The sequence below is a fragment of the Petromyzon marinus genome, chromosome 42 (assembly GCF_048934315.1).
Source record: "Petromyzon marinus isolate PM22_M1 ecotype Great Lakes invasive population chromosome 42, UKy_Petmar_22M1.pri1.0, whole genome shotgun sequence".
NCBI classification, from domain to species: Eukaryota; Metazoa; Chordata; class Hyperoartia; order Petromyzontiformes; family Petromyzontidae; genus Petromyzon; species Petromyzon marinus.
Genome location: NC_133708.1, coordinates 9,716,636 through 9,744,158, shown reverse-complemented (window position 1 = coordinate 9,744,158; position 27,523 = coordinate 9,716,636). Strand labels below are relative to the sequence as shown.

The 27,523-nt window shown below is 46.3% G+C and overlaps 1 protein-coding gene across 2 annotated transcripts in view; it reads left to right on the top strand.

Moving 5' to 3' along the window:
- Nucleotides 1-27,523, top strand: part of LOC116951198 (transcription factor EC-like) — a 50,610-nt gene that overhangs the window by 6,868 nt on the left and 16,219 nt on the right. For both annotated transcript variants that reach the window (XM_032969680.2, XM_032969681.2), the window contains exons 2-3: nucleotides 4,852-5,034; nucleotides 24,828-24,929. In XM_032969680.2, coding sequence (XP_032825571.2) covers nucleotides 4,852-5,034; nucleotides 24,828-24,929 — 285 coding nt within the window. The remainder of the gene's footprint in view (nucleotides 1-4,851; nucleotides 5,035-24,827; nucleotides 24,930-27,523) is intronic.

The window sequence follows — 27,523 nt, the reverse complement described above, 5'->3', positions numbered from 1 at the left end:
TGGGATGGCCGTTGTATTCGTGAGAGATTAGCATGTCAATGTAGCCAACGCCACATCGAGGAATGCAACCCAGAGAGTCGGAAATAACTGCTAACATCAGCAGGTAGGATGGAAACGTCGTGATTTTTAAAAATTATTTTTCTATCTACGTGATTTTACCTAAAGACCCAAAGAGTATTGCAAATGTTGTTTCCTTACTCTGCCACTATAAATGTTTTGATTTCTGACCTCATATTTCTTACAATTTTCTTTCATGGCGAGGATTTACTTATCGTTGTACAAATTCATCTTATCAACACAAGGAAAGTGTAGAACGGCCGTTCATAGACACAGATCATGAAGGCACAGCATATTAGTCATCAACCCTTCCTTAAGAGATAATCTATATGAGTCGATCGTTACGAACAGTAGTCCTATTTCACAGCAGAGAAAGCATACTGATTTATAGAAAATCAATAAAAAAGTCCACCATCCCGCTGTCTCTCTCCACCGAGAAGAGGAGTCATTGTCAGAGATACACATTTTTCTTATGTCGTCATCAGTAGCTATGGTCGATCCACTGCTGCACGAGGGTCTCCACATACCATCGCTGTCCCCCTTCATCCTGCAACACCACAGTCCATCTCACCCTTGCACATGCACGTAGCTTGCACGTGAACATATCTCATTGCTCCATTTTCCCGGAGGTCAGTCTCGCGGGCATGTTCTGGCTAACTCTTCCTTAAAGGTAAACATTAATATTCTTGGTTCATTCGGTAAAGTTACGTAGAAGGGAAATACAAAATAATAAAAATAAATCAATTAAATTCTCACGACGTTTCGATTGCAACACAAGCAATCGTCATCAGCAAGAAAAAATGTCTTGCTGTGGTTTTCACACCTGATGATGATTGCTTGTGTTGCAATCGAAACGTCGTGATAATTTTTACTATTTTTATTATTTATTATTTTTTATTTCCCTTCTACCTGACTTTACCGAAATAACCAAGAATATGAATCCCTGCAGTAACGAAAGCTTTAAATCGAAATGTAAATATTAAGTTTAGTTAATTAATCCTCGCTCCCTGAACCACGTTTTCCTCTTTCGGTCTCTTTGTGCAGTTGCGAGCATCCAACTCTCCATCTTCACGCTTCTGTTCATGATTTTGAACTTCGATTTATTTTTCTTTGTCCGTGTTCATGTTTCCGATACCTAGCTCATAGCTGCCAATGTGCACTGATTTAAAAAACTTTCACGAGACAAATTACCATGCTGATTTTCATCAATAAATTAATCAAACTAGATTCGAAGCTTTCGTGACTGCAGGAATTACTCTTTGGTTCTTTCGGTAAAGTCACGTAGAAAATAAAATATAATAGAATACGACGTTTCGATTGCAACACAAGCAACCATCATCAGGTAAGAATGAATGATAAAACACAGACACGGGAACAGCATGGGCAGATATACATGTGTGCCTCGCTCAGTGTCTTTGTGTGTGTCTCTCTCTGCATGTGTATCTGCCTGTGTTGTTCCCGTGTCTGTGTTTTATCATTCATTCTTACCTGATGATGGTTGCTTGTGTTGCAACCGAAAAGTCGTATTCTATTATTATTTGATTTTATTTTCTACGTGACGTTACCAATAAATGAATGTTTTTTTTTACAATAAGTAAGCCATCATATTTTCTGTTTACCTATTCACTTCATAATTGTAATCCCATTCGGTCATCATTAACTGCCCAAAGTAAATATAGATATATGTATCCTGCTCTGCTTTCCAATTGTGTCCTTCAAACGATTATAAAGAAATAATAATAATAATAACCATGCCTCTTACATTTAAGATAATCATGCTATGAGAAGGCGGTGGCAATGACAAACGTGGCGAGTGATTTTGACTCGTCAATGTGCACCTTTGCCAATTCAACACCGATATATATTTAGATATATTGTATCGATACACACAAACACGCGCGCGCACTGTAATACCATATCGGTAAAGAAAAGAAATGCAAGCTAAAAACAGACGAATCATAATAGAGGCTTTTTGTTTGGGATCGCGTAAAATATAAACTAACCCAAACGCCTCTCCCATGGATAATATTGGTCGCCAAAGCCTACGTGTTAAGCTGAAAAACAAACTCAAACTACGCAATGTTAAAAGCTTTATCGCTAGATTCCCCCCCCACCCCACCCCCCGTCGAGCGATTGGGTTTGGACGGGGAAATTCACCACACGTGCGTCGGACACTATGAATTGAGCGCAGTGTATGCACTGGCATTCGCTGGTTGCATGTGACAGGTCAGTCATGTGAAGGAACACGCAGTCTGCTAATTGGCAGCAATCAGTCACTGGCTCTCAGCCTTGACGGGGGTGTCGCCTGACACAGATGCTATTGACTCTCCACACTACCGTGGCGGCGGCGTGGGGAGGGGGGGGGGTCTTGAAAAGAATGTGTTGTGCCATTAAGAAAAAGAAGAGCGCCCTTGGGATCAGCTGCCCACAAGGACCCGCAATACGTTGCCTGGCCATTGTGCGTTGATTGTTGTTCTCACCACCCCCCCACCTCTATTTTTTTTGTACCTGGGGCATCCCATCATGTGCATCTGTGCGGGTTATAAACTCGGTCATAAGGGCGCTAATGGACAGGGAGGGGGGGAAGCTATGGCATGGTCGCAAACACGCACAATAGGTCCTTTTAACAAGACTGCCTTCGCTTTTGCGAAGCAACATTTTGTTCCCCCCGACAAGTAAATACTGCACGAGTAGAAAACTCCATTCTAAGTCACTACATTAAACACATTTATAGATATATATATACGTTTCAGCACATCGGTCTATTGGCTCTATCTGCGTATTGGCGATATTCATGAAGCAGCATTTGTTTAAGAAATAAACAGCTGGACCGGTGTTGACCTTCTATGTCTCATCGAGCATGATCAGCCCCTTTTGTTAAACAAATGATGCTCGATTGCCGGACTTTACTGGCAAAGGAATTTGAAAAAAATATATATGGGATCCAAATAAATGCAATAAGAATCGAGTCTGTGTTAAACAAATACGTGGTCATTGTGAACGGGGATTGTTCTGGCTGTATTTTAGACACTTAATACAGGTCATATATATATAGATTCCATCACATCACGCCATCAGCACAATTTTTATTTCAATCCCAAATCATAAGAGACATGTATTCTAAAAGGTGTAAGCTGAGGGAAAATGACACTCAAGTACATGGGCCGAACATAATTGTATACTATTTTGCATAAGATCAGTGTCAATTATCATTGCACGTGTGTGCATCGTGTGCCTGCATTTGTTTAACTGAGTTCCGATGCCTGTCCAACAACAGGTTGGAAAACATTCCTTCACAACCGCGTTTTCATTATTGAAAAGCGTAATTACATTGTATTCTACATTCTATTCTCATCGGAGTTGTTTATAATTCTGTTTTTAGATGTATTACAAAACAAAGACACGCACGCCTGCACACACAAAGCGTGGAACCAAATGGAGGGCAGAACAAAAGCAGGAGTGTTATGCATATCAAGCACAGCAACTTCTGTCTCCTTTTAAAGCGCCCGGGGGGATTTGAAAAAGATTTGAAATTGTCGTGCATGCGTATCGGCAAACTTGGTGCTGATTCGTGGACAGCTTGAACCAATGGGATCCCCGCGGCACGTTTGTGTGTATTTATAACCACCGGCAAATGGGTGCTGTCTATGCAATAACAACAACAACAAATACGTTACAATGAAACTCAATTTGTTATCCGCAACGGAATTCTAGATTCGTTAATTCTATTTTAAATTGTCGAATTTTGTTTTGTCTCTGGTGATAACACCGTTAGTCTCGGGGCAAAGTGTGCAGTGTATTAGAAAGTGATTTGAAAACGAGATAGTGCCAACAATGTGGAACACAATTCCAACACTGCTGCAGTGCACTGCTTATCATGTGAGTCCTCCAACTTGTGTTTTGCCTCAGTCGCTTGTTTTAAAGTTTCCGTTATGAAATGTTTAGCTTTGTATTCTTTAAACGGTCTAAAGATTTCAGGGATGATTTCTTTTTTTTATTAATTCGGGGAATTTTCTGAAAGCAAATTTACCGTTTCAATTGTACGATATAAAGGAAGGAAATGTACTAAATCTAATCAGCTTTGCTTAATTACTTCATGCATTGTTACAAGACGAAAGTTTGATGACAATGTGTGTTTATAGTCGCTTAAATGCTCATTATTTTATTTCCAGCAAAGGCAAATTTTGTTTTGTCAAGTAACAGTTTTTCAGTAACACCTAAATATTTGGTCGTAATTAATTATTGCATATTGTATTTTTAAGATGTATGATTCATTCCCTAACCTGTGCGTTTCAAAGGAGAAATCGGAAACATTTCCAAAATTTAATCTGAGCGCCTAAAATTGTACAGAATTAACGTTTGATTTCGCTGAGCAGATTAATCTTCATTTTATATTATATTCATCAAGATTAAACTTAGCAAAAGGTCATTAACTGGATAGCGGTGATGGATTTAGATCAATCTTAAAAGATTTGTAACATTTATTTTGATGTCAGTGCGTATGAGCCTAGAAATGCGTCTCCATAGCCTTACCCTTCAACAGAAGCGATGCAAATCTGGCGTTGCTCCGTACACAGCACTCCCAAAGTCAACGCGCGCAAAGCTTACCGACGATAGACACTTCACGTTATTGATTTGCAACGCAATACAATAATTGCATTTGCTCGCTTCGCAGTACTGACGGCAGAGTTGGCCGCAGCCTACCATTCCCCTCCACCCCCCTCCACCAGACCTCCTCTAACATAATCGACGCTGGCCCGCTCGAATAACAACGGCGGTACGCTGGCGGCGCAGGTCCCGTCTCACCTGGACGGAGTGGCCGCGACGAAGATCCGCATCGCGTCGCAGTCGCAGTGCCAGCCCCTCCTCAGGCAGTGCTTCCTGCCCAGCCGCCGGTCGCCCGGACCGAGCCGCACCGCGACTGCGACGCACTCGCGCACGGCGGTGTTCAACGTGAGGCTGCACGGCGAGCATGAGGTGAGGCCCTCGACTGGATCTGCCAGAGTCCCGCCGCCGAGTTACAATCCAACACCTGTCCTCCACCCCTGCCCCATTTCCCTCCTACGCCCTCCACCCACCATGGCCCCTTACTTCTCCTCCCCCACCCCCCCCCCCCCAGTTTGTTCGATATCTTTCCCCCCATTATCATTTTCCGTTCACCTGAAACACGTTCACGTCCCCCCCCCCCCCGCTCGTGGTTCCCACCTGGGTGGGTCAGCGAGCTCCCACCCCCCCCCCCCTTCGCTACTGCTGGAAAATCTGTGAAATGCTGGAGGAAATCTGTGGAAAAAAAGAGCTTCATAGCTCATCGGATTCCTCCAGTGTAAATATTATCATTCCAATTCATTGGGATCTGTCGAGGGGTTGCTGCCATTCGCAAAATTTCTGTCCCCCCCCCCTCTCCTTCCGTTCGGTGATCGGCGCTTTGTACCATGCTTGTGTTGAAGTTGTAATAAAAAAAAAATCAGAAAAAAATAATCCAACACGTGCACAGCGAATGATTGTACGTGTTCAAGCTCTGCGGTAGATTACTCTCGGATTAATTTCCTCATTCGGCTGCTCTTCCATTGCTATTGTGGACCACTGGCCGTCAAACCTTTCAGCAATGTGTGCTCCCAAAGCCCACTTAATTATGTGAAGTCAAAATTGCGTCGTGAAGAAGACGCGTGTTTAAGTTGTCTAAAGCACGTGCTCCTCTTTCAGTCTCCCAATGTAATTCCAAGCGAGCCATCTCACCACGCTTCTCTGATGCACACTTTTGAGTTGTGGCTCCATTTGCTTCGTTAATGTCCACGTTTCTGGACCATGTGCCGTGGCAACGAGCGTGCATTTAGAATTATTCAATTGTTTAAAGAAAAACAATGCATATATAAATGACTGAGATTTGCTGGCTGTTGTGCCAAAGCACCCATGACACATAATAAAGGTTTTGGGGTTAGATCGCGTTATTTATAAATGTGTCGTAACCCTCCACCATCCGACACGGCCAATCAGCAAATAAGTGTCACGTTGACAAAAGACAAATAGTTCACTACTTTAGTAGTGAACTACTTTAGTAGTGAACTATTTCTCTCCCCACCTGCCGATCGACCTGCAAGCAGCTGGGGAGAGAAGATGCGTAGGGGGGATTTGAGAAACTTGCCCCCATCGTTTCAACTGCCACGCCGGGGAATCTGATGGAACCGCCGACCGCTGGATTGCAAGCCCAGCGCACTAACCGTTAGGGGCCATCCATTGAGTAGGTGCGCAAAAATCTGTCGAAACTTGACCCGTCCCCCCCTCCCTGTACGCACGCGTACCTTTTACCCACCTGCGTACGTTCGCCTGACGCACCCCCCCCCCCCACTCCCCCCGAGAATCCTATAGAACGGCCGATATTTAATCCACGCAGAAACGATCAAGGATTAATCATATTAACGTGTTTAAGCAAACAGATAGTCCATCGCCGGACTATCTAACTCATCTGAAGGCCAATGTAGACAAATTATGATCGAGGCTTCACCCCCCCCACCCCCCCCCCCCGTTTCTTATGCGTACGTACATTGTCAGTAGACCCCCCCATACGCAAGCTGCGCATTTGGGTTAACCCCCCCTCCCCCCTCCATGCGTACGTGCTAAATGGATGGCCCCTTACTTCACCGCAGCATCGTATAAGGGTTGATACGCTGGGAAAATGTGCGTATTATTGAACAGCCTTAGTGGACTCGGCCTATTTTGCAAACGAATAAGAGACAAGAAAGCGTTCTCCTTTCGACAGTCCACGTCGAAAACAATTATTTCGGCATTCTTAAATGCTGCGGGCACCCCCGCCTCACTGAAAATTACCGTGCAGGCTAAACCACAAGCCTCTTGATGTGGCCAAGCTGCACATTTTCAATTCTTGCATTACACAGAAAATAAGGGGACATTTCCTTCTGAGTGCTCCAGAATTTGAACCTCATGCCCCTCTCCTCCTCCTCCTCCCTCCTACTTCACCAAGTCCTCAGTCTTAATTACTTGTTGGCATGAGACGCCCTGCTGCCAGCCAGATGCCAGTGGCGTCGCTCCCATCCATCACGGGCCGGCAATTAGTGTCAACAGCGTGGAGTCTTCACGTGGTGGGGACGAGTAGGTGGGTGGATTGACGGCGCTGTCCTGCGCACAAAGACAATAGTTACTCACTGCACTCAGCCACAAGACATGCGGAAAAGATGGATGAGCTCGAGTGACGGATAACTTGATAAAAAAAAAACGAAATGCATATCCTCGTTTTGGATGAGGTTATTTGTGAAAAGATTGTTACGAGGTGCAATATTTTATTCTCACCACCACCATCATCATCATTATCTGCCATGATCAATCCACTGCTGGTTGAATGCCTCCCCTAAAACTGCCATTCACCTCTCACAAACCTGTGATGCGGCAATCCGTCTAGCAACTGCAAACGAACTGATTTGTCAATCAAGAATTACAATTTAATATTTATGTCTGTATATGATGGATGGTCTTATGTTGACATCAACGTTTAAAACGTTAGACAAAAGCTTCTCATGCCACTCAGCCACAATATTTGTAAAAAAAAAAAGATGAATGTGGTGGTGTTTTAGGCAATTGCTAAAAAATAAAGTATACCTTATTTTGGTGAGTATACTTACATTTGAAATATTATTACATCATACAATGAACAAAACAGACTAAAACAGTGTTACTGAAGTATGGAAATTATATATTATAAATTTATGTAACTATGCATAAAAAATGTGATGTGATGCAAGTTTAACCTTTCAAATCTAGAATTTTGAATGACAATCTCTACTCTTACACATAGACATATATACAAACATGCCTGAGTGTCTCAGCATCATCAACACTTGCAGCGGCAGCAGCAGCAGCCATGGCCTATCTACTGCTGGATGCAGGCCTCCTAACACCGGCACCATCCGTTACGGTGCTGGAATGACACCATCGAGCTCACTGTATCTCCCATCGCCGCTCCTCAACAGTGGTCAACCAATTCTCTCCTCTGGCTGCAATTTTTCGCCGTTATTTACAACCATAAGCCACTGTCCGTGAGAACGATGTGTTCGACCCAAGCCCGTTGAACCCTCCTTGACAGGCAACGGTCTCCCATTTAATGTCCGTGGCCTGATGCAAGCGCCGCTGCTTACCACCTCTCTGTGACATTGCAAAAGCGCGCATCTCCCCATGCCTTCCTGCACACCTCTCTGATTTTGTTCCATTTCCTTTGGCAGCGTCCAAGCGCTCCGATCCGTATGTCACGGCGAGCAGCGTACACCGGCTCAAAACATTTTAACTCATCGACGTTGACATTTTTTTTTATCATCAAACTACGTTTTCATAAACGCACCACACTCTTTGTTTGTCCACTTATGTCATCTTCATATATTTTTTTTTCTTCTGCACGTGTGCAACCCTTTTGTCAATCGACTGCTGGGTGAAGAATTCGCCCGTGGGACGTCAGATATGGGGGTTTCATCTCCGAGATCCATCGACCGTGCCCCCAGGCTTCTACCCTGCGGTGACCGCCTGGAATTCCCTACTCCAGGTGGCCGGGGAACTCGCAGTCGATGGAGACTCAGGTCCTATCTGAAGAGCCCCACCACCTGTTAAACACAGCCTACCCTTTCTCTCTATCCTCTCTCCAGTTCGCTCTGTCGTCTCTTTCGTGTCTCTCTCTCACCGGTTGCTTCTTATTGATTTCTTCCCTTGACACGCAACGGCGCTCTGAGATCTATAGCTTAAGGGCACCTTATACATGTGAAGAGTTATTAAAACTGTTTTTGACCATGCTTCACCACACCGCTCAGTGTGGGTTGGTAATGTTAGCCATGGAAAGGAATCAAAGGTGGATCGCTAGGTGCATTATCATCTTGAATACGTACTGCAGTAATACAGGGGGCGATATGTATTTTGATATGTACAAGATAGATACATAATTAGGCGTTTTAACAGGAGAAGTGTTTTCTCTTTGTCCAGACAGCTGCTCATAAACAACTGGGTTTCATTCTTCAGTTCATATGACAATGCCAGATAATGTTAACGTCCATTTGTCAGTCCGTCCATCCGAGAATAATTCACGTGTTTTCAGTAAAATTGTAAACCCCTTTAAACCAATTTCTGTGAATTGTACAGATATATTTTCGGGATGAGTTTCACATTATTATTCTTAAAATCATATTTCAATGTCTTGAGGACGATATTGTATTTTTTTGGACGTGAATGTTCTGATCTCTCACATTATGTACTAACTTTATGCGTCTTCCCTTTCACAGAAAGTGATATTCACAGATACAACCTGACATGTGGGGTCAGTTTCAATGATGTCACACTTTTAGATACATCCAAACCACAATACACTTTCGGATCATCTGAAATTAGGTATCTACTGCGTCTGACTTTTGTATTTTTCAGATTTAGTCCAAAAATAAAATACAGAATAGATATCCGTTTAACACGTAGGCTTTCGCGACCAATATTATTCATAATAAATGTTTTTTGGGTTATATCGCGTTATTTATAAATGTGTCGTAACCCTCCACCACCCGACACGGCCAAACAGTAAAAAATGTGTCACGTTTACAAAGGACAAATAGTTCACTACTTTAGCCCACCGGTGTGTTGAAGAGTGAATCAACATAATTAGAAATTTGAGTACGACGTTTCGCTGGTAATTACGATTTTAAAATTTTTATTCAGTTTCACAGCGAAGAAAACAAAACAAAACAAAGATCGAGGGGCCACCCCCTCCCGCGCGCCGCGAAGGCCCCACCCGGCCACCGACCCTTCCGCGAGACCGGAATCACCCCCCGACACAGCACTGGGGCACATCAGTGCATGGAGGGGCTACCTCCCCTCCAGCCACGCGCGACCTCGCCCCCGGGCGCCAGTAAAGGCCCCCCCCCCATCCCAGGCCGCCCTAACCCACCCTGGGCAGTGGCCACTTCCACTTTTACCCGTGCGGCTTCGTGTCCCAGCCTCACCCGATCCACCTCCACCACCCTCTCCAACAACCTCCTCGCCACGTGGCACGCTTCCAAAGGGGACATCTGGGACCCCTCCAGTTCCTTCTTGCGCGCCTTCCATAAGGCCTCCTTTGTTGCGCCTATCATGGCCCACGCCCGGTCCCTGTCCTCCCCTCCCACTCCCCGCAATTCCCCCCACGTAATGTCCCATGTTGTCACCTTCGACGGGGCGAACCGGGCCAACAACGGTTCGCTCCGCCTCCACACCTCCTGAGCAAAGGGGCATGCCACCATCACATGCACTGCACTTTCGTCCCTGTTGCAGCCCCTCGGGCATTTGGGGGTGCGTGCCATTTAGCCGGCGTACATGAAGCCCCTCGTCCCCAGTTTGTCCCGGACCGCCAGCCATGACAAATCTTTCTGTTCTTTTGTGAGTGCCACCGACGACATGTTCCTCCAAATTTCCCGGTGTACCGCCTTCCTCGCACCTGGCACCTCATCACAGGCCTCCCCTTTCTCCGCCTCGGCCCGCACCTCTCTGGGGCTCCACCGGCCCACCCCACCGGTTCAGGCCGTGCTGCCCTACGTAGTCCCCCACCACGTCACTCAGCCAGCCCCCCGGCCAGTCCAAGGGTGTGCTCCTCTCAGCTTGGGTCATCCCGAGGCCCCGCAGGCGCCACGTCAGGCGATACCTCATGTAGCACGCCGCCTTGCCTCGCGGCTCCGCGGAGGAGAACAGTCTCATTACATTACACACAAAGATCGAGTTCAGGGTGTACTCCACATTTGGGGCGCCCCTCCCCCCGTTCCCAACCTGCATGCACAGTATGGCCCTCCTCACCCTCTCCATCCCTCCCCCCCCCAGATAAATCCGAATAGCGTCGATATCAAGGCCTTGACCTCCCTCCTACCAGGTGGGAATACTTGCGCCAGGTAGTTTAGCGTTGGCAGTATCTCCACCTTCACCACCATGATACTCCCAGCCATCGTGAGCCGCCTCCCTGCCCACTTACCCAAACGTCCCTTCGCCTTCCTCATCCTTTTCTCCCAGTTACGTTCCGCCGATCTATCCCTACAGAAGGTCACCCCCAGCGCCGTGATCTCTGCCGTCTGCAGCCTCAACTCCGGTGGCCGACCCCCGAACAACCTCGAGTCCACAAAGGCCATCAGCTCGCTCTTCCTCGCGTTGACCTTCAAGCCGGAGGCCGCACAGAACCGCACCTGTCCCCTCCATAGCTCTCCACACCGACGCAGCGTCCCTGCACAGCACGGCCACGTCGTCCATATATAAAATCACTTTCCCTTGTTCCTTGTTGCCCGGGATTGTCACCCCCATAATCCTTTGGTTATCCCTTATTGTCTCCGCTAGAGGTTCCATGCTCATGACGAACAAGACCGGAGACATCGGGGCACCCCTGCCGCACCCCGGACCCTACTTGAATCACCCCCGAGCGTTCCTCGTTTATCAAAAGCCTAGCCCTGAGTCCACCATAGAGCCGTGCCACCCACTCCACCAGGGGCCCACTCATTCCCATTCTCTCCATCACCGCCAACATATACTCATGCGAAAGACGGTCAAAGGCTTTGTCCAAGTCCAAGCTCAGAATCCCCAGCGGGCACCCCCTCTCTCTTTCCCCTTCTATAGCCTCCCTCAGCACCACCAGGGAGTCCGCGATCCTCCTCCCCGGGACAGCGCACGTCTGATCCGGCTCTACCACCCCCCCCCACCACCACCTTCCCTAATCGCGCCGCAACTATCCTTGCTAAAATCTTGTAGTCCGTGTTTAGGAGTGTAATTGGGCGCCAGCTTCCCAAGCCCTTTATAAATCAGCGTAACTAAACCCTCCCGCATATCGTCCGTCACCCGGCCCTCCTCTAAAGTCTCCCTACAGATGTGCAGCATGTTCTCCTTCAGGAGCTCCCAGGACTTGACGTAGAACTCCGCTGGGATACCATCCAGGCCCGGGGTTCTATCCCTATTCAGCCCCTTTACCGCCCCTTCCACTTCTCCCTGCCGAATTTTTTCCCCCAGCGGCTCCAGGCTCCCAATCCTCCTCCCCAGTGCCCCCAGCAGCTCCTACCGCTTCCCCCCATCTGTCCCTTTCCTCCCGTACAGCTCCCTATAGAAGTCCTCCTCTATGCTCATCATCCCTGCCGTCGTCGTCTGCCTGCCCCTGGCAGGGCTTACCAATTCCCTAATTGCGTTATCCCCCTCCCTACCTGCTTTTAAGAAAAACCTCGTGCACTTCTCCCCTTCCTCCGTTGCCCTAACCCTCGCCCTGTACACTAGCTGTCTAGCCCTCCTTTCCAACACTGAGGTTATCCTCCCTTTCAATTCCTCTATCCTTTCCCCCATTGGGAAGCCTAGCTCAAGCAACCTGTACATCCTCTCCAGCCTGGCGTTCCACTGCCTCAACTCCCTGCTCACTCCCCTCCTCCTACTATGGTACTGGAAAAGCGTTTTCACCCTGCCCTTCATCTGGCCCCACCATTTCACCCTCGTGGGAAAACAGCCCTGCAAGCTCCTCCAGTCGTTGTATTTTCGCACAAAGTCCCCCACCACTTTTCTGGTCCTCCAATAGACCCACGTTCATTTTCCACATCCCTTTCCCTCTCCTCGCCCCACCTGGGATCACGAGCCCTGCCACGACCATTTTGTGGTCCGAGAGGGGGAAGGGCTCCATCCCCGCACTTTCCACTTCTGCTTTGGCAGAGGTGAAGATAAAATCTATCCGCGACTGCGCTCCCCCGCTTTTGTCCAGCCATGTGTACCCGGGCCTTACACCATGCACCCTCCTGAAAGCGTCTATCATGCCAAGGTCCGCCATCAGTTCTCTCAGCTTCCTGGAGGAAGAGTCCAGTTTCCTCCTCCCCTTTGCCGACACCAGGTCCGTCAAGTATAGCGGGCAATTGAAGTCTCCCCCTACGATGACTTGTCGCCTAGTAGCCAGTAGGGTCGCTAAGCTCTCCCACAACTCTACCCTTTCCATGCATCGTACAGGGGCATACACATTCACCAGCCGCAACTCTACGCCCCGGTAGGACACGTCCACACAAAGGAGTCGGCCCGGGATCATCTCTTGGGTTCCCTCCACCCTCATTTCCCTCCTGCCTAGGAGGGTAACTACCCCAGTGCACCGATTCCCATTACTACCCGACCATAAGTAGCGGCCGTCCCAGTCTTCAAGCAGTTCTTCCGAGCCCAGGGTGTACGGTAAGTGGCACTCTTGAAGGAAGGTCACGTCCCTTCTGGTGGCCTTTAACAGTTGCATAATTGCTCCGCTCCTTCCCTTCCCCTTCATTCCTCTCACGTTTATGGACGCCGCCGAGAGGTCCATGCCGGAGTGTACTTTAGTCCGTCTCCGACTCCGTTGCACGCTCCCCGCAACCGTCCTTGTCCACCTTCTCTCACACTTTCTTCCTCCCCCTCAACCTCCGGGGCTTTTCCCGGTTCAACCGCCCCCATTCTTCTGTCCTCCTCCACCCAGACTCCTCCGTGTCCGGTGAGGAGCCTGAAGGATCCGTGTCATGCTGGGGGCCAGCCCCCTTTAGGGCTCCATCCAATTTCCTCTTCCTCCCCGTTGTTTCCTCCCACGCCCCTTCAGATCCTTCCTCCACCCGTTGCTCCCTCTCGCCCTCCTCCTCGCCCATTGCCTCCGCCCAGTCTACCACGAGGATTCCTGGGGTATCTCCCTCACCTTCCCTCCCCTCCTCCCCCTGCTCCCCCTCCTCCCAGTCCGGTGACGTCGTGGCTTCCCCCTCCGCAGGTCTCCCTCCCTCTCCCCCCCCCTCCCTGGGGGGGTGGTTCTGCCGCCTCTCCTTCCTCCTCCCCCACCAGCTCCCGGTCCGATCCCCGTCTGATCGCCTCCTCCACCGCCTCCCCCTCCCGTCCCCCCCGGTTCGCCCGCACCTTGTTGGCGTATGATTCCGGGCAGTCCCTATACAGGTGCCCTCTGCTACCGCAGAGGTTGCATTGGACCGGCTCCCTGCACTCCTCCACCGTGTGATCCGGCGCCTTGCACCTGTAGCAGATTCTTGCCTCGCATGCTGCCGCCAGGTGCCCCCTTCCCCCACACCTCCTACACAGTTTAGGCTGGCCCGCGTATACCACGTACCCCCTGTTCCCCCCAGTGTTTAAGGCGCTCGGGATATGATTCAGCACCCACCCCCCCTCCATCTTCAAGCGCACCCTCCATTGCCTGGCCCCGGTCCATATCCCCACGGAGTCTTGCACCCTCTTGCAGTTAGATAATAGCACGCAATGCTGTCTCAACCACACCTCCACGTCCTGGTCATGCAGTGCCTCATTATACAAGAAGACAGTCACAACCTTTTTTCCAGATCCGACAGCAGCTGCGTCCTCATGGATGCCAGAGGCTTCTCCTCCGCCTTCTCCTAGAAGTGGGTGAGGAACTTCTGCAGCAGGAGGCTCGAAGTAAAGCTCGCGTCAAAAGCCCTCTCCCCGGGCAGAGCAATCAAACAGCACAGGTCCGCCACCTCAACCCGCAGCATCCCGAGCATCACAGACCTCATGAAGGTCGCTCTATCAATCGTCACCTCCTCCCCCACGTAGTCCTTCAACTCCACCCTGACGCAGTTGTGCCTCCTGGCGTGCGTTGGTGTCCAGCCCGCCCCTGCTCCACTGCGCCACCTCCCCGCTCTTTCGCTGGGTCTCCCCGCCCCCACCGGACCAGCGTCCGCTGTCGTCTTCCTCCTCCGTTCCTCCCGTGGCCCTCGGCTTGATAGCATCCCTCCTGCTTCATCCCCCGTGTTCTGTTCGGGGGCGCTCCTTCCCCGGCCTCCCGGCGCCCCCCTCGTCCTCTTCGCTCCTCCCCCCCCCCGCCCCCTCCGGTCCATCCACCATCCCTGCACCTTTCCCTCGGTGCACCTCCCCCGTCACCTCCCCCGCCCCAGGCGGGCCCGTGCTGTCCCTCCGGTCACTCTCGGCCCCGCGGGCATCCTCCATGGTCCTTGGCGCACGCCGCGTCCCCGTCTCCTTCCCTGCCGTCTCCATTCGCTCGTTGCGGTGGAATCACCTCCCCCGCAGCGCGTGTGGCACCCCCACCCTCCGGCAGCAAGGCCACCCCCGGCCGTCCGGCCTGGGGCCCTCGCAAACCCCGGGGTGGCTGGGAAATCTACGGGATGTCGACCTGTGCCACTGTGCCACTTCAGGAAGAACGAGAACGGGTTTCGCTGGTAATTACATCCAGCATCATCGGGCAATTCGCCAGAATGGTAAAGCCCTCACTTGCTCCCGGTCTTGAATAGAGCAGAAGGGTGTCGTCATCATTTAACTCATTCAGGTGCAGTGATTTGAGGCGGAGGGGGGGGGGGGTATTGTAATTATATAATCGATTGATAATCAGTCAATGGTTATGATTAGTAATGAGTTGTAGATTAGTAATTCGTTGTAATGTGTGTTATTGTGATTATATGCTACGTTAGTAATCCGTTAATTAGTATGTGTTTTCCCTATAAGGAATTGTAGTATGTATTATTTAATAATACGCTTCCAAGCCGCACTAAGCCTGTAGCTATCAGAGCGATTAAAGTTATTTCTATTTCTCTCAATTTCAATGGATTATCTAATTAGTCTTTGCCAGTAATAATTCGTTTTACACAACACTTCAACGTTATCAAAATCAATTGAGTGTCCTTGTTGACAAGCATGTTCTGCAACTGCCGACAGTAGTGTTTGAGATAATTTATTATTTATTTGGTGTTCTTTTAGTCTTATGCTGATGTTACGTCCCGTCTGTCCAATATGGCATCTGCCACATAAACAGTTAATCCGATATACACCTTCTGTTGATAATTTAGGTAATTCGTCTTTAGTGCAAGATACTAGGTTTTGAATTTTGTGTACTGTACCAAATCTTACTGTAATGTTTTGCTTTTGCAAAACACGGGTTAATTTGTCAGTTAATCCTGAGATTAATGGAATTTTAATTGTTTTAACAATCTGATTGCTTTCAGCCGTGTTGCTTTGCGATCGTGATTTGGCATTCAGTGCTCTGTTAATTTGAGTATTATTGTAGCCATTCTGTCGTAATGCTTCTTTAACGTGTTTGATCTCTCTCACTAGACTTTCACCATCTGACACTGTTTTAGCCGGATGTATGAGCGTCTTGATAGGAGAGGATTTCTGAGCAGGATGATGATGCGAATCTGCATTCAGATAGGCATCAGTGTGCGTTTGCTTTCTGTAAACGTTGTGTGTTATTTTACCGTTTAGGCCATGTCCAAGCAAAATATCTAAGAACGGGAGTGTGTTATTCACCTCCATTTCGATGGTGAACTGGATGGCCGGGTTTTGTGCATTGAGATGATTTAGAAAATAATTAAGTGTATCTTTACCATGTGGCCAGACAACCAAAGTGTAATCCATATATCTAAACCAAAAATATGGTTTTAATGTGCTCGAGGCAAGTGCTCTTATTTCAAAGTTTTCCATGTACAGATTTGCTATAGCAGGAGATAAAGGAGAGCCCATTGCTGCTCCTTCAATGGGCTCCTTCAGGAGCAGCAATGGACAGACGGGATGTAACATCAGCATAAGACTAAAAGAACACCGAAGAAATATTAAATTATCTCAAACACAACTGTCTGCAGTGGCAGAACATGCTTGTCAACAAGGACACTCAATTGATTTTGATTACGTTGAAGTGTTGTGTAAAACTAATTATTACTGGCAAAGACTAATTAGAGAATCCACTGAAATTGAGAGAATTAGAAATAACTTTAATCGCTCTGACAGCTACAGGCTTAGTGCGGCTTGGAAGCGTATTATTAAATAATACATACTACAATTCCTTATAGGGGAAACGCATACTAATAGACGGATTACTCACGTAGCATATAATCACAATAACACACATTACAACTAATTACTAATCTACAACTCATTACTAATCATAACCATTGACTGATTACCAATCGATTATATAATACAATACCCCCCCCCCCCTCCGCCTCAAATCACTGCACCTGAATGAGTTAAATGATGACGTCACCCTGCTGCTCTATTTAAGACCATTCTGGCGAATTGCCCGATGATTCTGGCGAATTGCCCGATGATGCTGGATGTAATTACCAGCGAAACGTCGTATTCAAATTTTAAATGATATTGATAGTGAACTATTAATGATATTGATAGTGAACTATTTGTCCTTTGTAAACGTGACACATTTTTTACTGTTTGGCCGTGTCGGGTGGTGGAGGGTTACGACACATTTATAAATAACGCGATCTAACCCAAAAACCTTTATTATGGAGATATCCGTTTAATATATTACATCGATTAGAACTTTTACAATATTTATTTATGTATATATATGTATGACACCCTGTGTGTCAGAGCGATTAGTGTGTGTGTGTGTGTGATAGAAAACACGCGTGCTGATGAATGCTCACGTTGCGAATGCGTGGTTCAGTTTGCATGCATCTTTGCACGTTTCCATGTGCACAATTCATAATAGAGTTGAACAAAATCGAAGGCTCCCTTAATAGACTAGCTTTGGCAGATTTCTAACTCTGAGATACTGAGACAGCTAATAACCTTTGATACCACATTAATGGCATGTTAAATGTGGGAGGCGGGCCGGGCTGTTTACAACAAATTACCTTTCGGTAGAGATATACTGCATTAACACAGACACAGGTCCTGTTGTTCATAGCCAACAAACAGCTAAAACGACATCCACAGAAACCCATTAAACGGTCGTTTTGGGACTTTACTGTGGCAAAATGCCTTAGGCTAAAGACATCTCACTGCAGGGCTTAGGGCACGCGTGAATATGATTTTGCGCAACATAAGTTAGAACGGGTCGGAATTTTTTTGTTTGTTTTCAAAGTGATGGATCTTTCGGAGCATTTGTCAAGGCGTCATGTGAGCAGAGGATATGGGTCTGCCGGCTGAGCCAAAATATCTGGGAGAGGCATCTCGAATGAGGCAAAAACGGTCTGGGAGGAGCCGTGGCCTCTAAATGTTCCTATTGTGGCAGTGGCCAAGAGAGTCATGTGAACGGCCTAGCGGCAATCCAAACCCTCAGGAGATTCTCATAACGATTATAATTCTATCTGTGCCCTGAGCACTGCAACTTTGTACTCTCTCCATTAGACACAGCGGAGTTTTTTGTTGTTGTTGCATTTTTAATACAATGTCCTATCTGTTGAAACGATGAAAAAATTTCCATGGAAGGAAGATTAAGTCATTGCATGACTGTGGAAAATATCTGAGAGTTCATCAAGATATTTATATTTAGGCTCATCCACTTGTATGAATTTTATTATGATCACGTGCGATTTTTCATTCATTTACTTTTTGTGTGTGCGGTGAAAATAGCCACATTTGAAATCCCAATTAGTACAAAGTTGTGTTTAAATTTACAGTTGTATTTTTCACAATGAGAGCCACGCTTTTTATTATATTTATTTTTACATATATAAATAACTACAGGTGAGCCATTGTGCAACCATCACAAATTTGAAGGGTTTGTGCCAGGATGTCTGCTGATGGGTAACTATTTCGTCCCTACAAAGACCTCTAGCCGATACAACATTGATCCACTACCCCCTCTGCTGGTACGAACATGCTCCTTGAGTTGTATTCCAGTACAGCAGCACTGCAGGTGTCTCAGGATAGTGACTCAGGTTACATGTGTCCAGTTTGGCACTGTATATACATATGTGTGTTGAACTTCTTTCGTTTTCGGACAACAAACTCATCACCAAAAGCGGTTCTAAAGAAATTGGTTAAATGGGGTCAACTCCCCATTAACCACTGCCATAAGGTCCTATATTTTATTATCCCCATCATCATCAGCGGCAGCATTGGAAGCAGGCATGCTCAATCTACTGCTGGGTGAAGGCTTTTCCAAGCCACCACCACCTCTCATCATTGCGCGATGCAACAATCCACCCATCAGCTAACGAAGAGTTTTATCTGCCTCTACGGTAGACGCCATCTTGGGCCCTTCTCCTGTGGATGCCACTCATTGGTCAGTGGCGAATGAGAGCAGCCGGTTGGAGTTGGTTCATGGGAGATACTGAAATGTATTCACTTGAAAGAAAGGGAGCGGTGTCCAAGGTGTTGCTTTCTGGAGGCGCTTAGCAACGCCAAGATTCAGAACAACCGCACGTGCAAATTAAACATACTCAATGAGGATTGTTGCCTTGCTTGTGATCACGTGGCACATCATATGTAAAGAAGCATAATCACTGGAATTAATTTTAATGCTTACAGTAACTTCGTAAAACAAACATAATTGCTGGATATACTGTACAATAAAGCGAAGATTATACATATACCGTGTAGTGCAGTGCATCACATTGCAAACCCATTTGTTTCTGCTTCTTCCCTCACACCCTTCAGCTTTGGAATGTCCTGCCGTTGTCTCCTTTCTTTCCCCCAAGCCCCATTTAACCTCGCTCAAATTCAAGAGAAGGGTCAACTATTGCTGGCTAACCAACCCTCCTGTTGGTGAGCCAGACGCTCACTGGACATGTTTGAACCATTGCAACCTTGTGCTCAGCAACTGTGTAAAAAAATAAACATGAATGTTAAAATTAAGGTTCTGGTTAGTAAAATGTATTTTGTCTCGATGACAGTTATTACGAGGGATGCCATGGCGGCGTGGTGTTAACTACCTCTCCTGGTATGCATGAGTCCGTAGGTTCGATCCCAACCCTGACGCCTGTTATATTTTTGGAGTTTGCGTGTCTCTCTCTCTGTGGTGGCGTGGACTTTTTCTCCGGGACCCCCATACCCCCCCCCCCCCCCCACACACACATTTAGATACACGCGTTTAGAGAATTTGGCTGATATAAATTTACACGTAAGCCACTTCTTTAAGCTATAATTTGTGGCCAGGTCGCTTCTGAAAAAAGAGCGTTTAATTTGAGGGAGTTTAATTTGTTATCATTATGCTTGTTTACCCAGAGAAGTCTCACTGAGTCTCATGACCCTTTTTCAAGAGGGTCCTGTCAAGTTTTAATTGGAGGGTGCGATTATTGGTATATTTCAATTGTCTGGACCACAGGACGAATTCCATGGTATTGTAAGGATCCCCTGGTGGTTATCATTTTTTTTAGGAGGGGGAATGCACAGATTCTAACAACTACATGGGTATCTCTCTTCTCAGTGTACCGGGAAAAGTCCTGGCAAGGATGATTCAACATCGCCTTGCCAGACACGCTGAGGAGAGGCTTGCAAAGCCCCAATGCGGTTTCAGATCAAGGCAGTCCTGCACGGATGCCATATTCTCTGTTTGTTTGCTACAGCAGAGGTAGAGGAAGACCTACATCTCTGCTTTAGTGACCTGGTCAAGGCCTACGATAGATCAACAGGCTAGGGCTGTGGGCAGTTCTTTGTGCTTTCGGAGTCCCTGACTCTCTGCTCACAATCGTTAAGGGCCTTCATGATGGTGCGCAGGCCCAGGTAAAGCTATGTGGCCAGGAGTCTGAGCCATTCCCTGTTCACCATAGGGTCCAACAGGTATGTCCTATGGCTGCCATATTATTTAACATAATTTTTGACGATGTGGTTTGAAAAGTTTTCCATGGCTGTACCGAATGAATTTCCATCTGGTACATATACAATGGGAGGCTGATCGATGCCCGGGTGCAGTCGACGGATGGCGCCCTATTGGTTAACCATGTTATGTTTACTGATGATCTGGTGATTGCTGCTCACTCACTGGCGGAGTTGGAGGGACTACTGCTAAACCTGGAGTGTGCCACGAAGAGGTGGGGTCTTACCATAAGCCACACAAACTAAGCACCTGCTTGGGCATTTTATGCCATCAAACACTCCATCCCTCAACTCCCCATTAATATAGTGGCAGTTGTGGAGAGAGTTGAGCATTTTCCATATCCTGGGCAGTGTGCTTATGACTAGCTCCAATTTGACAGCAGAGGTCTTACTCGAATTGGCCGTATTATCTATTCATTGGCTGCGTAATGCTATGTGGAAGCGACCTTGTTTGTTGCTCCACACTAAGCTTGAGGTCTTCTCGGCCACACTCATGCCCTCCCTTCTCTATGCGTGTGAAACTTGGACCCCCTGATGGAACATCTGCGCCTGTTAGAAATTATCAGGGTGGCCAGCCTACCATCCATCATTGGTTTAACCAGGATGGATTGTTTGAGGAGCTGACAAATTCTTGAAAGAGCTGGACTCATTCCCATCAGTGAGTTCCTCTAGCAGGCAAGGCTGCATTGGCTTGGTTATATAGCCTGCATGCCCAGCCACCACATGCCCAAGCAGCTTCTATTTGGCCAGATAGAGGGGGCTAAACAGATACGACACAGGCTGGAGTAGAGATGGACTGATGCGGTAGGGGAAAATATGGAGCTGAGTGGATTTGCCAAAGACTGGTGCCAGAGGTGTTAAGACCGCTGGCTCGTGAAGGGTGCTACGAGTCAGTTGAAGGCAGTTGTCCTCCAACAACAATGGAGGGCAGATGAGGGATGCTCACAAAAATGAGCGGAGCGCCAGGTGACTAAAATACAGAAAAAATGTCACAGTAGGGGGCACAGCTGGTGCATCTGCCAGTCATCTCACTCAGTCAACCCATAGCACCTGGGTCTGTCCTGTGACCTCCTGTCAGCGAGCCTTCAACACTTCACGTGGCCTCCAAGTGCACTTGGCCTGGCACAGGCGCCGTGGAGACGTCACCGCCATATCGTGGCGCATGGCGGGTGTTGTTCAATTGAGTAACATGCAGGTAATTTTTTTCAAATTTGGCATTTCTGTATAATGAGGCCAGTACACAATGGCCTATTGTCGTGAATTACGTCACGGGAACTTTAACGACTACTTTCCACTTTTAAATTGAGATTGAAAACTCATTTCTTTAGTGTCTTGTCCTTCCCCCGCACCTCCGATTAGCAGGGTTGGCTACGTACGGTGCGAAAGAAATTCACCATACATTCATACGTACATTTGAAACGGACATTGTGTGTATATTGTGCGTGAATATAGACCACAGCAATATCCAGGGCAGCTGTTCGATTCGGAACCATGACCCATACCACCGCCAACGTTGCACGTGAATAGGTTTAACTTGTATTGCTTCCTCACACTTCTGAGACGCGTCACAATATCTCATCTCAGGATCGCGAACGATTGCAGCAGCTTGGGGAGACCTTCATCCAGCAGTTGATTGACCCCGGCTGACATTGATGATCATAAGCATCATCTGCAATCTTCCATTATTTTAGGAACATTACGTGTCGAAAAAAAACACAAATTGTGCCCAATAGACAAAATGTAATTATCCTTCACTTTACATTTATTTAGTTTCATTTGCTTATTTATTTATTTATACGAATCCATCCCTCAAAAACCTCCCAGCCCCTGTCTCGCTCGGTTGCAGTATATATACCCAAAATACAAATGTATTCACAAGCCCCCCATTGTGTTAGAAATCAAAGCGTGAAACTAAATCAGTCAATTTGCGTGCAAAATAATTAATTGGCCACCCTTTTCCCCCATGGTAGGACACGGTATAAAGCTTAACTTTGGGATTTGCCCGAGCAGTTCATTTCGGGCTCTACTTTCAGTGAACGGCAGACCGCATGCAAGGCACCATTCATGAGAGTGCATTTAGGAGTAAGTAAAACGTTTACTGTTTTATTTTATGTATGTTGAACTTCTTTCGCACCGTACGTAGCCAACCGCGCTAATCGGAGGTGCAGGGGGAATGACAACCAAGCTAAACACCAAAAGCAGTTCTCAAGGAATTAGTTTTCAATCTAGATTTAGAAAGATAAACTTTTTCAAAAAGCGGCACAGTTGTAAAAAAAATGTTCATAATTTGCATGCCTTTATTCACTTGTGTGTGTAAGATAATTATCTGACGTTACGTTGCGTTAAACTGTTTTTAGTGGTTGTTAAAGTGCTGCATTTTTGCAATAACTTTTTCAAGAAGTCGCTCGGTTGTAAAAAAAAATATTGTAATGTCTTCATTCACTTGTATGTTTAATATAATTGTGGTGTGTTATGTTGCGTTTATTTGTTTTTGGCGGTTGTTAAGCGTTGTTGGACATGCTTGAAGTGAGTTTGAACTGTTTATTTGTGCCTTGGAAACACATTCATATTCTACCGGTGTTGCTCATGCGAGGTACGGCCTTTTAATTACTTTCTTATGCCACTGCTGGCAGAAGAGCCTCCACTACGGGGAGCTCCAAGTGAATCCCTCTATAGAATTTTTTCCATTATATGCATGGATTATGTTTGCCTACTTTTCCATTCCGGCCAGACTTTCTTCTACAAAGTGGGAACACCTCAGTTTTCTGTTTTCCCCATCACTCGCCGGATCTGCCGATCGACTCATTTGTGGTGAACCCACCTGTACCGCTTTGTGGGCAGAGACCGTGAGGGGGTTGCTGGGGAGATGTAAGTAACTTGCCAGTCCTTTGAATTTGCGCCCTGTAATATAGAACGGGCAACCCCTCGGGATTGCAAGTCCACGGTGCGTTAACCATTGACACCACGGCGTCGTTCCATTTGGCTCGGCCGTAATAAACAGAATTATTTATCAGAATCGATGGGATCGTGCTCCAAACGTGCACCAATATATGCTAATGTATTGATGTATCCAAGTAGAGAAACTGAAAAAGAAAATATACAATTGAAGAATAGAAGAAGAATATTGGATGTACCGTATTTATGCATCTAGATATTGTAGCTAGTGATCTTGATGGCTTTCTCAATACCCTGTCGACCAACAAACCATTGTGTTAGGTGAATTGACGTAAAACTAACCACTTTTTTTCCTGTAGAGTAACATTTTATGCACTAATATACGTGAATAACATGACTAATCTTATCACATAGTTTTTGTTTTGCGCTTGTGTTATATAGCTATGCAATGGGTTTTCTGGTCGGAGGACGTGTTGTTCGGCACGATGTCCAATGTTTCGCTCCACATACCGAGCAATAAATTGGGGCGACATGGTGGCGAGATGTTAACTACCTCCCTTGGTATACAGGGGTCGTGGGTTCGATGCCGACCCTGATGCCTCAAAATGTGCAGTTTGCGTGTCTCTCTCCCCGTTGTGGCATGGATTTCTTTCCGGTTTCCGTGTTTTTTTCCCCCTTCACATTTAGAATCAACATCACGCGTTTAGAGTATTTGGTTGCTATATAAGTGTGGCCAGGTCGCTTCTGAAAAAAGAGCTGTATAGCTACAGTAAGTGGAGCCTTACCGGGTAAAATAAAAACAAAGTTTTAGTTTAGTTTTAATTCAGTTCTTGAAGGAGCTCCCAGCACGTGGAACGAAACTCCAGGCTTGGAGTGGAACAATATTCGGCGCAAGAAAAACAAACTTCGGCCGGGGAGCAATGGTCTTACTTAATCGCGAGAAATTAAGTAACGCGAGTGCTGCATTGCTAGGAATGATTTTTATGACTTATGAACAGTGCACGTATCAGTTTGTGCGCAGGAGTGATCCGGATTGTGGTATCGCAGGACCGTGAGAGATAGCAATGGCTTGGGGAGGCCTTCATCTAGCAGAGGATAGATCATGGCCGATGATGTAAAAAAAAAGTTTTGTTTTTAACAGTATTTACCGTCCTCCTGAACATTACATAGATAATGCTGCAATTGTTCAAAGTTTCAGTATTATGTACAATATGAGTATGAATGTATCTGTGCATGAATGCTGTGCAATAGTCTGATGATCTTGGTCTTAGTATTAATGGTCTTAGTATTATGCATCACCGTGCAACTTTGTTATTGTGTATGTGTGACGTCCTTTAACAGTGACAATGCTTCTTCTTTTGTTGTTGTTGTTGTTGCCACAGATGGATGATGTCATTGACGACATTATCAGTTTAGAGACAAGCATGAAGGATGGCATGGGCAATGGTTACATGGAAACGCCAAGTGTCCAGATCCCCAACTCTGTAAGTGATGCTCATCTTGGATTATACACCCATGCTGTGGCGGTCACAGGGACACGGAGCCATTGATGGGGTCCCCTGGGCTAAACATTTTAAACTGGGCTGAGACGCTTAATTATGGACGTTTTATTTTTTTTGTACTTTTGTTCACACCATACGTAGCCAACCGTGCTAATCGGAGGTGCGGGAGAAGGAAAACAAACTCAACATACAACAAAAAAAAAACCAGCTCTACAGAAATTAGTTTTCATTTTAGATTTAAAAGTGCATAGCTGCAGTGGCTTCCTAATATCGGAAAGAAGAGCGTTCCAGACGGCCGCGGAAGTGGATCTGAGAGCGCGCTCGATGCATCGACCGTCTTCGTAATTATGGGTACAGTATGAATGTGCTCGCGACTATACCATGAAAGCATCCCGTTAAATTCGTTTGGTGTCATTATACTTTTCAACCATTTTTTAAAATTATTTTTCATGTTTTATGATGGATGAAACCGTCAACCTAAGTTCGATAAACAGTATCGGCCAAAAAAATAAGTAGCATTATCTGAACTGGTCCTGCACCCCTCCGTCACCAACCCGCGTGGTGAAGTATGGTCAAACAACCCCAATTAACAACGTGGCGGAGGGGGGGGCCTTCGTCCAATGTCGGATCGAAAAAAACTGCAAAGTATAAAGCGCATAAGTGATGTACAAACACTTCAGTCAAGTGCATGTTGCTGGCATGTTATATTCATGATTGCACCTTGATGAGGCCATAGACCTGCTATTCATGTTTTACAACATTGCTTATTATTTCAATTTGTGAGACAGCCAACACAGCAAAGGCTTCTTTGCAAATGAATGACGGATGCGTGGCGGGTTTTGGCAAATATTTACTTTGTATGTTTTAATGCCAAGGCATTGTCTGTTTGAAACATATGGCAACATTTATGATATTGAGTGTTTCGGATAATGGTTGAGCTTTTTTTTGTTAATGATTACAGTCACGTTCTTTAAAATACTTTAATATATTACAACTCAAGCAGTTGCACACAACTTCATTACGACGATGCTCCTCATCGTATCAAGTCATAGTACAAACTTCAAAGTGCAGGGATTGAATTTTTAACTCCGAAAACATTTTTAGAGAGGTCATAGATGTGGACTCATGTTACTTTTTTTATTTTCAAAGACAGGCAACAGCTATTTATTCTAATCGTTTTACCCAGGAAAGTATCGGTGAGCCTCAAGGCTATGTTTCAGGAGGGTCCTGCCAAGTTTTTGCAGTCGAGGGCAATGTTGCAATCAGTAATCCCAATGGAGTAATTTTGCAGTTCATGTTTTAGCACTGCAATATTTGGCCAATACTAGTTATGTACGAAAACTTAAACTTTTGTTTATTTTATTTTAGTAGGTAAGGCTATATAGCTCTTTTTCAGAAGCAACCTGGCCACAGATGATATCTTAACGAAGTGGCTCATCAGTTGGACATGTATAGCAGCCAAATACTATAAACGCGTGTTGATTCTAGATGTGGAGGGAAAACCCGGAGGACCAAGAGAAAAATCCACGCGACCACGGGGAGAGAGACACGCAAACTCCAAATATACAGCAGGCGTCAGGGTTCGGGATGGAACACACGACCTCCTGTATACCAGCCGAGGCAGTTAACATCTCCATATTGTATGCATGTTTATTTTTAGCTTTCAGTAGAAACCGAACAAACAACAGAGACATATCTTGCGGAACGAAGAGAGAACATATTAATTCCCGCACACAGAACGCTTCAAACATCGAAAGCAGGCCCTCTTTTGAGGAGAGGCGTAAGTGTTGCCGCTAGGCCACCCTGCCAGCGAGCTGTGTGTACGATGAACAAAGTACAATGAGATTACAGCAGACGCCACATGAGGTTGAGTCTCTGCGATACATATTGAATGCTTACATGTGAAAATGGGCTCATCGTTTGTTTTCTTCAATCATGGTAAAGTCGAAATTTTGATGTAAAGCTTTCGTGACTGCAGGGATTCATATTCTTGGTTCTTTCGGTAAAGTCACCACGTAGAAGGGAAACAATAAAATAATAAAAATATAAAACAATAACATTCTCACGACGTTTCGACTGCAACACAAGCAACCATCATCAGGTGTGAAAACCACAGCAAGAAGATTTGAAAAAAGTGGCGGTTTTTTTAACGTTAGCACCACGGATAGCGATTTGACAGTTTGTTCAGATGGACGAGTCCATCTATGTTCGGAAAAGAGGAGGGGGGAGACGAAAATAATGGATGCGGTCTGAAAGCCACCTTAAGCGTGATCAATCAATTAAGACCCAAAATGGTTTATCAAATCCTTCCAATGATTGCTAAGCCAGAATCCATCTTCTCGGTTGAAATTGTCTCTGTGTTTGAATATGTGGATAGCCTCATGAACGAATCTCTCGGCCGTGGCAGATCACTGTTATAATTCAGTAGGTTCACATGACATTGACTTAACCAAGACAGAGGTTATTTGCAAGCCATCTGGCTACCATGAGAGATTCGTTCATGAGGCTATCCACATATACATATACAAACGCAGAGACAATTTCAACCGAGAAGATGGATTCTGGCTTAGCAATCA